Raw genomic sequence first — 10,045 nt, forward strand, 5'->3', positions numbered from 1 at the left:
AGCATCTCGGTCTGGTTATGCACTAAATGTATCTTCTTCTTCTCATTCTCATGAGTGGCTCATTGATTTTGGATCTTCTTATCATATGGCCAAAAACAAAGCCATGTTTTCTTCTTTAAATGATTGTAACACAAAAAATATATATGTTGGTGATAATAGATCTCTTAGTGTTGTAGGGATTGGAACTATTCATCCAGACAATGGTCAATTTAATGATATTATGTGTTCCAACCTTATCCTGCAACCTTCTATCTGTATATCAGATAACTCATTCAGGTGAAGGTAAAACCGTTGAATTTTCACCCCACGATGTTGTAATTAAGGACCTAAGAGATCCTAGACAGATTTTAGCTACTCGCATTGTTGATGATTCTACAAGGTTGTATAAGTTTAACAACTTTGGGTCATCAACACTACCCTCAATATTTGTTGCTCATAATGATGAAGTGAGCAAACTTTGGCATGAGCGATTTGGTCACTTAAAATATCGCTCCCTTCAAAATCTATGTAAAGAAAATATGGTGACAAGTCTTCTTATGGTATCTTGCAGAGATGGTGTTTGTTCTGGATGTGTACTCGAAAAACATCATCGGGATAGTTTTGAAAAATGTGCCTCTTGGCACACCTGAGCCCCTTTACAGCTTGTACATAGTGATTTATGTGGTCCACTTCTAGTTGTTTCATTCTCTGGCTACAAGTATTTCTTAACTTTCATTGATGATTTCTCCATACGTACTTAGGTATACTTCTTAAAACCCAAGAGTGAAGTATTTAACATGTTCTTGGCCTTTAAGGCCTTTGTTGAGAAACAATCTGGACATCAAATTCTTAAGCTAAGATCTGATAATGGCGGAGAATATGTTAACAACAAATTCATCAACTTTTGCACTGAGCATGGAATTCAAATGCAACATACTATTCCATATACTCCACAATAAAATGGTGTAGCTGAAAGTAAGAATCGCACCTTAAAGGAAATGGCTAATTGTATGCTTCAATCTAAAGGACTTAGTCTTAATTTTTGGGCAGAAGCAATTAAATGTGTAAATTACATAGTAAATCGCACTCCTACTAAGGTTTTAAAGAATATCACTCCAGAAGAAGCATGGAGCTCAATTAAACCAGATGTAAGTCACTTTCCTATTTTTGGAAGTGAAGCATGGGCCCATATTCCAGATGAGAAACATAAAGATTTAGAACTTAAGAGTGAAAAATGTATTTTTGTTGGATATTCTAAAGATGTCAAAGGATATATACTTATTCCACTTAAGTCCAAAAATGTTATCATTAGAAAAGATGTAAAGTTTGTTGAAAATATATTGGCCTACGAGCCTAGTTCAGCGGATGTGCCACCTCTCTCTATCCCTTCTACTTCTGAAAATATTTATTCTTCAGATGATGACAGTGAGGATGAAAATCCTCCCCCACCTTCTCAGGATCCTCCTTCAGCTCCTCAACTTCCAAAATGGGTTCGTGCTACTCGGGATGCAGCAGGTGCTCTTACAAGTGATCCTACAGATCAGTGATGTACACGTTCTCAGTTCGATAGAGCCTCTTCTTTACTGGCTCAAGCTTCAGCGAATTATGATCCTGACACCTTTGTAGAAGCTTCATGCCATCGAGATTGGGACGCAACTATGAATGAAGAATATCTTTCATTATTGGCAAATGATACATGGGATCTTGTTCCTCTTCCAAAGGGATGAAAACTTGTTAGATGCAAATGGGTTTATAGAACCAAGTATGGACCAGATGGAAAAGTTGATAAACATAAAGCTCGTCTTGTTGCTAAGGGTTTTTCACAAGTTGAAGTCATTGGCTATACTGAAACCTTCTCCCCTGTTTCCAAAATTAACTCTATCCACCTTGTTCTTTCCCTTGCTGCCTCTTTCAAATGGGAAGTCCATCAAATTGATGTTAAATTTACCTTTTTGCAAGGGACTATATAGAAAAACCTCCTGGTTTTATACAAACAGACTCCAGCCTTGTATGTCAGCTTAAGAAATCCCTTTATAGTCTCAAGCAAGCCCCTTGGGCTTGGTACGCCAAAATGGATAACTTTCTTTTAGATACTGGCTTTTCTAGGTGTCATTCTGACAATACTGTCTACACTAAGAAAGTGGGTAAGTCCCTTATCATTCTTGTTCTTTATGTTGATGATCTTATCCTTATTGGTAGTGATCCCAAACTTATAAACCATGTGAAGTCCAGCCTTAAAAAGCAATTTGGAATGACAGACTTAGGACACTTGCATTATTTTCTTGGTCTTCAAGTCTTGCAATCCAAGGAAGGTATTTCCCTTTCCCAGTCCAGGAATGCCTGTGATCTTCTACGCCAATTTAACATGGAAGACTGTAAGCCAACCCCTTCTTCCTTTCAGTTTGGAGCCAAACTTTCAGTCACTTGTACTTCCCCTGAAGTTGATGCTACCTTATACCATCAACTTGTAGGAAAACTTTTGTATCTGACCCATACCCGTCCTGACCTTTCCTTTGCTGTTGGCCTTATTGCTCGATTTATGAAAAATCCACATGAAAGTCATTGGAAAGCAGCTAAAAGAATACTTCATTACGTTCGAGATATGGTTCAGTTTGGGATTCATTACAGTGCAGAAGCATCTCCTCTATTGGTTGGTTTCACTGATTCTGATTGGGCCGGTGACCCTGATGATCGTAAGTCTATTGCAGGTTATGTCTTCACTCTTGGTTCTGGACCTATTACATGGGCTTGCAAGAAACAAAGTGCCATTTCTCTTTCTTTAGCAGAAGCAGAGTATCGTGGCGCCGTAGAAGCTAGTAAGGAAGCCCTGTGGCTTTGTTAGAACTTGTCAGAGTTTGGGTTTCAGCAGAAACATCCGACTACACCTTGGTGTGATAATCAAATTGCCATTCAATTATGCAAAGATCTAGTCCAACATCAACGCAACAAACACATTGAACTACACATGCACTTCATCAGAAAGCTCATTCATGACCATGTTCTTGAAGTGTAATATTGTTCAACCGATGATCAAGTTGTAGAAATATTTACAAAGGCTCTCACAGAGGAAAAGTTTACTAAACTTAGATTTATGGTTGGAGTTTAGGAAGTTGTCACTAAGGGGTGATAGGCTGTAATGCCTCCTTCCTTCTCCCATTATGTCATATTTGTAAATCCTTCAATCCTATCCCAAGTTGTTCTTAAGGGGGGATGTTGGGATATTCCGGCACATAGGAAATAGTTAAGTATAACTTGGTCTAGTGTAGAGTTAGGTAAAGTGTGTTTCTCTACTATGTACTTTTGTAACTTATAATCTGACGGTCACGATATGTAGAGATCCGACGGTTCATTCTCTCCTCGGTATTACTGACACTTGATCTATGGCTTAACACCCGATTGGTCCATGATCTCTATTTAAAGAGCATGGAGGATCATTTGTAAGGTGACTGTTCATGAGAGAAGCTTATGTAAATTTTCTTTCTTTTATTAATAAATTGTCTGAAGTGGCCGCGTTGGCTCAGGCCGTGGACTGTTTCCCTTTTTGAGGGTTTTAACCATGTCAAGAATACTGGTGTATTGATTTGTGATCTGTTTGTGAGCGGTGTCCTTTGGTGTTCTATCTGAGGAACTTACCCTATAAATTCCTACAAACAACCACTACCTCAAGGTGCCCCTTGGCTCCAAGGAAGCCCTCATGGGAATTAAACCTTGTCCAACGATGAAAAACTCATCACTTTTTGCCATTGAATCCAACCGTTTTGGACTTTCTAATTTCAAGTTTTAAATTGTCCATTGGTGGTATCACAATTGGAAAAAATCATGTTTGCAAACCCTTATGTATGCAAGTGATTGGAAGTTCATCCCTTGGACATGTCTTACCAACCAAACTTAAAAAAAAAATCTCAATTTTTAAATCAAATTAATAATTATTTAAAAATGTATATTATTAATAATATTATTTGAAATTTGATTTGCGATTTAGGGTAAGAGCGACTGCCCCTACGCCTGAAGCCGCCGCCTTGGCCCTGAGATCGTTAAGGTGGGCTTTTAAGCGCGGCGCTGCTCCTTCCTCTTTGGCGATCCAGACTCTGCTCCCCTAATCATTCTGTTCTGAGCTGATCTGGGGGCTATGCCCGCTATTCTTGGGTGAGCTCGAATGGATCGAGCTAAAGCTGCTCCAATGGAGCCTCCTTCACCCCCTCTCTCTGAAGTCGAGGCTTTTGTTAATCTGCTGAGATCTTTTCCTAAAAAGAAAACCTCTGAGGCTGCGAAATTTGTAAAATGCTTGGATGACATCCCTGAGATCTCGCTTCCTCCCGAGAAGCCGATCCAGGTCGCCCTCTCTCTTGCTGAGCGTGCTTTGGTTGGGCAGTTCACTGGGCTCTGGCCCTCCCCCAAATCTACAGAGAGCTGGGTCACAAGGGACTAGGCGCCGCTCATTAAAAGTAGAGTTACTTCGTACTTTCTGGGGAAGGGTTTCTTCCTATTTAAATTTACTGAAAAAGAAGATAAGGAGCTGATATTTCGCAATGGCCCCTATTTCATGGGCCCTCGAGGGCTGTATCTTAACAAATGGATGCCTGATTTTGATCCAGCAGTTGACGTCCCCTCAGCCGTCCCTGTGTGGGTTCGTTTGCCCAATCTGCCAATGCATTGTTGGAACTGTGAATCCCTCATGCACATTGGAAATACCTTAGGTAAATTCATTGACCGTGCCAACAACAAAGATCAATTCGATTGTGCTAGAATCTGTGTTGAAGTTGACCTGGAGGTCAGTTTGCCTGAGGCAATAAAGATTAAGGTGGGAAGCTGGTCGCATGTTCAAAAATTGGATTATGAGCCGCTCCCGTTTAAGTGCGGGAAATGCCATGTCTACGACCATTTTGCTAGAGGTTGTCTGAAAAACAGTGAAGCAGAGAAAGGTAAGGAGGAAGGATGGACTCAGGTTAAAAGATCCAAAAACAAAGCACTAAGATCTAGTAATAACAATGCCAAAGTCCCATAGACTGGCTCTGGGCTCCAAACCCCTCACATGGAAGAACAAGGAAATAAATTTATACAATTAAGTTCAACAATAGAGGATTCTCGAGGAGTAGAGATACAGAATGAAATACCATCTCACAATGAGTCCTCGCCGGAGCCAAAGCAAGTCGAAAACAATGCAGTCAGAACGGAAGAGATACCCTCAGAAGAGGCTGAGGATGTGCAAAGTTCGGAGGATTCAGAAGAAGGAGAAATAGCAGGTGCACAATCTTCGACCAGAAGATCAATGAGAGGCCGAAAATCTGCCCCAGAAAAGAGAGAGCAGGAGACATACAAAGAAAAAGTGCAAGGAAGCCAGCCTACCCTCGAGAAACTTTTGGCTAAAACACCGAAGATGACTAGAAACCAGATCCAGAGCTCCAAAGGAGCTCCCACTCTAAAAGCAAGTGATGAAGATCGTCTCCTGGAACTGTAGGGGTATGGGGAGCAAAATAAAAGAAGAAGCCATCAAAAGTCTGATAAGATCCGATTCTCCTGACATACTCCTCATCCAGGAGACTAAAATGGAGGATAAGGCCTTCCTCCACATAGGCAAAAATTTATGGAAAAGAAGTCAAGGACAAGCAGTCTCATCCCGGGGTGCCTCAGGAGGCCTGGGCACTCTATGGAACACAAACAAATTCTCAAAGGTTCTAGAGGTCGCCAACTCTAACTGGCTGTTCACAAAGCTGAAACATGTGGACTCAAATGAGACCCTCTGCCTTATTAATGTGTATGCTCTAGTTAGCGCTGGAGAGAAAAAGACCTGCTGGGAATCCATTAGAGGATTGGCAGGTTCTAAAGACCTGGTAAACATCATCATTGCCAAGGATCTAAATCTCACCTTATCCTTGGCTGAAAAATGCGGAGGAAGCATAGTAAGGGATCCGGCGTGCGAATGGGTGGAGGATCTGCTTCAGGATTGGGATATGATCGACATCAAACCCTCATTGGGCAAATACACCTGGTCCAACAGAAGGCTCGGCCCGGGTCACATTGCTGCAAGGTTAGACAGATTTCTTGTTCAAAGTTCTTTTCTTCTTCTTGGTTTAGAATCTAGAATGCATATTCTCCCTTGCAGCGTATCTGATCACAGACCCATCAAACTTGATCTCGTGGACCATATGGATCAAGGCCCTATTCCTTTTAAATTCAACCCCCTTTGGGTCAAGGAGCAGACCTTTATGCATCTAGTAAAAAACACATGGAAGTAGCCTGTCAACGGCTCTGCCTTCTTCGTTTGGGAAGAAAAGCTTAGGAGAGTGAAAGCTGCATTGAAAACTTGGGCTAAATCCCTTCCCAATCCAGTAGTGGAAAGGAAAAAGATTCAAGAATGCCTCGAGAACCACCATTTGAAAGCGGAAAATGAAGTGATCACAAAAGAAGTCCTTGATAAGGAGGCTGAGCTCCAACAAAAGCTTCTAAAAGCAAGCTTGGCCGAGGAAAAGTATTGGAGGGTCAAATCTCGTAGGCTTTGGCTCAAGGCAGGAGATAGGAACTCTACTTTCTTTCACAAGCAATCCCAAGCTCGAAAAAATTTCAACTCCATCTCTGAAATCAATGAAGAGAACAACACCCACAGAGATATCCAAAGCATAAAAAATGCCGCCTTCCTTCATTTCAAAAGTTTGTATAGTGAAAAAGAGGGCCAGGGGCAGACCTCATCCTTAGTAAATGAGGTACCCACTCTGATCTCGGCCAGAAAGAACCAATTCTTGGAAGCAGATGTCACTAATGATGAAATTAAATCCGCTCTATTCGCCATGGAGCCTGACAAGGCTCCGGGCCCAGATGGCTTCACTGCCAGATTCTTGCAGACTTGCTGGTAGATTGTGGAAAAAGATTTAGGCAGAATGGTCCGAAAATCTCAAGCTTGTCAGAAAATAGGAGGAAGTACCAACTCGGCTTTCTTATCCCTTATCCCTAAGGAAAAAGGAGCCAACACTTTCTCCAGATTTCGCCCTATCTCCCTTTGTAACATAGGTTACAATATGATAACAAAAGTGATTGCCAACAGGTTGAAATCTATTCTTCCTTCCATTATTCCAGAGAATCAGGGAGGTTTCATTCAGGGAAGACAGATAGTGGACAACTTTATCCTGGTCCAAGAGGCGATCCACTCAAGCTTGACCTGGAAAGAGAAAGGTATGGTTGTCAAACTGGACCTAGAAAGTGCCTTTGATAGGGTAAGGCACAGATTTCTGCTGTATGTCTTGCACAAATTTGGGTTTGGCCCCAAATTCACCACCTGGATCAAGGCATGTATCAGTGAGCCTTGGATCGCCCCTTTGGTGAACGAGAGGGCCACATACTTTTTCAAAGCCTCTAGAGGGCTGAGGCAAGGGTGCCCTCTATCACCCTTGCTCTTCGTCCTCCAAGCCTCCATCCTCAGTTTCCTTTTGAATAAAAAGTAGGCAGAACAAGAAATAATGGGAATAAGCATCGTAAGAGGCGTCAAAAGCATAAACCATGCACTGTTCGCGGATGAAACTCTCCTCCTGGGCGCTGCCTCCCTTCCTTTGGCTAAAAAATTCAAAGAAGTGCTGGATGTCTATTGTGAAGGCTCAGGAAGTAACCTTAATAAAGGCAAATGTCACATTTTCTGCTGGAATATAAAGACCAGAATGATCCAAGCCATTTCTAACTGCTTTGGTTTTGCAGCCTCCTCTGCTTGGTCATCCTTCAAATATCTGGGTCTCCCTGTCTTCCAAAAAAGAGCCCCTCAGTAAAGACTGGTTGCCTCTGCTGGAAAAAATCAAGTCTAAAATCTGTTCCTGGGGATACAACTGGCTCAACCTAGCAGGTAAGACTGTGCTAATAAAAGTTGTTCTAAATAGCCTTCCCATCTATCAGGCTGCAGTGATGATGGCTCCTCTTGGCATCACAAGGAAAATTGAGGAGTATATCAGGAATTTTTTTTGGAAAGGTGGGAAAGCTAATGAGAAGAGAATTCCATTAGTAAGCTGGGACACAATCTCCTTGCCCAAAATGGAAGGGGGACTGCAATTCAAGAATATCAACAAGCAAAATATTTCTTTAGGCGCAAAGCTGTTATGGAGGATAATTGCTCCAAATCCGGGTTGGGCTCAGCTTGTGTTATGGAAAAAGTACTTCCGTGGGCAGAGAGCCCGCTGCCTCGACAATCCTATCACCACCCCTGGAACTATGATTCATAAGCTGTGTGACAGAGCCTCTGCCTTAATCAAACAGCACATGCACTGGATCCCTGGAAATGGGAAGCGTATTAACATCTGGGAGGACCGCATTATGGGCAACGACCCCATCGTTGATGATCGTTCTCTGATCCTGTTAAAAGATTGGATGGATAGAGCTGGCGTCAAAACGCTGTGGGACTTATCTCAATGGGAAAACAACAACTGGCAGAGCTAGGGAAATCTTGAGGTGCCATCGCATCTGTCCAAAGAATACTCCAACCTCCTCACCCACTTAAAAGGCAAAGCTCCATTAAACATCAACAAAGCAGACGCACGAGGATGGGGATCGATCCCGGGTAAGTACACAGTCTCGCAGGGCTACAAATAGCTCACTCAGCATCCGAACGTGCCGCCTGATCCAAGGCCTTGGCAGGGGATCTGGTCCCATTCAACGATCCCCAAGATAAACATCTTTTGCTGGCTTCTTTGCCATCACAGGATATTGACTGAAGACAAACTTCGCAAAAGAGGCGTTAACGGTCCCTCACGCTGCTCGCTGTGCGAAGACCATGAAGAAACAACCACTCATTTGATGCTCTCCTGCAAATTCGCAGCTGCTCTTTGGAAGGAAGCGTTAAGTCCCCTGATCTCTGGCTTCACTCCTCCTAATCATTGCTCAAACCTATTTGCAAATTGGATGTGCATGTATCCTGGTGGCACTCAGAACCTTCATATCAAAACCACCTGGCTCGCCCTGCCTAAAATTACCTGCTGGCACATTTGGTTGGAACGAAACAAAAGGATTTTTAATGATAAAAAGAGTGATCCTAAAATAATCTGGATTAAAATTAAAAGTCACCTGAAGGACTGTGTGGGAGATCAGTTGGACAGGGAAGATCTTAGCGATCAAGACGCAGCTTGGGGAGATTCTCTGGGCCTCCAGTTCGTTGACAAAGTCAGGCTTCCTCCTCCCCTAAAGCATTGGCAAATCCGTCTCAAGACTGAAGAACTCGTTGAGTTATGCAAAAAGAAGGCAAGAAAAACTCTTTTCTTTGACGGAGCCGCAAAGGGCAATCCCGGCAGTTCTGGAGCAGGTGGTGTCATTAAAAATGCAGATGGCAGAATCGAATCTAGATATGCTTGGGGAGTGGGCTTCAACTCCAGCATTCAAGCTGAAGCCTTGGCTCTCCTCCAGGGACTCAAGATGCTCATCTCTCTGGGCATCAAAGATGAAATTATTTTTGGGGACTCCCAGTCCATAATTAAGGCCATGGTGGATAAATCCTCTCCCTCAGATTTAAGATTATCAAGACTCCTGAGCAGAAATAGAGTCCTGACAAACACTTTCCAGAATCTGGAGTTCCTTCATGTTAAGAGAGAAAACAATAAAGAAGTCGATGCTGAAGCCAACAAAGCGGTGCTTCTCCCCCCTGGAGCGCTCCTAAGAGATGGAGACGAAGGTTGGGATCCCATCCCTTAAATAGCCTGTTTACAATGTTTTACTGCCTTTTAATGAAGCAGTTTGTTTGTATCAGCAATTTAGGAAAGATAGATAAAGTTACAAGAACTACAGCTAGTAAAAATCGCAGGCTCAATAGAAGGGAAGTCAATTGGATCCTGATAGAAGAGAAATCTGATCTCTGTGTACCTCTTTGGAATCTGAATTATGGCTTTCCAGCCAAGAATTAATACATCAACCTACTCGTTTCTGTCAAAAAAATAAAAAATAATGTATTTGAAAAATTAAAATTGACTAAAACATAATCTTGTTAATTTATATTATATTTTTAAAGCTCATTAATTAAAAGATTAGAGTTAAGCAACTTCATAATCTTATTTCTTATTAATTTTTTTTATTTAATTAAAATTAATCCAAAATAATAATTCTA

At 42.0% G+C, this 10,045-nt stretch overlaps 1 protein-coding gene across 1 annotated transcript; it reads left to right on the forward strand.

Annotated features, from left to right (window-relative positions):
• The first annotated feature begins 8,495 nt into the window (after positions 1–8,495).
• Positions 8,496–9,636, forward strand: LOC149193671 (uncharacterized). Its single transcript, XM_089407393.1, has 2 exons — positions 8,496–8,512; positions 8,655–9,636. Exons 1-2 carry the CDS (start codon positions 8,496–8,498, stop codon positions 9,634–9,636), a joined length of 999 nt encoding a protein of 332 aa, XP_089263519.1.
• The last annotated feature ends 409 nt before the right edge of the window (positions 9,637–10,045 follow it).

Source organism: Pinus tabuliformis, chromosome 2_2, assembly GCF_031772625.1.
Source record: "Pinus tabuliformis cultivar Carrire ecotype Pingquan chromosome 2_2, CPIR1, whole genome shotgun sequence".
NCBI classification, from domain to species: Eukaryota; Viridiplantae; Streptophyta; class Pinopsida; order Pinales; family Pinaceae; genus Pinus; species Pinus tabuliformis.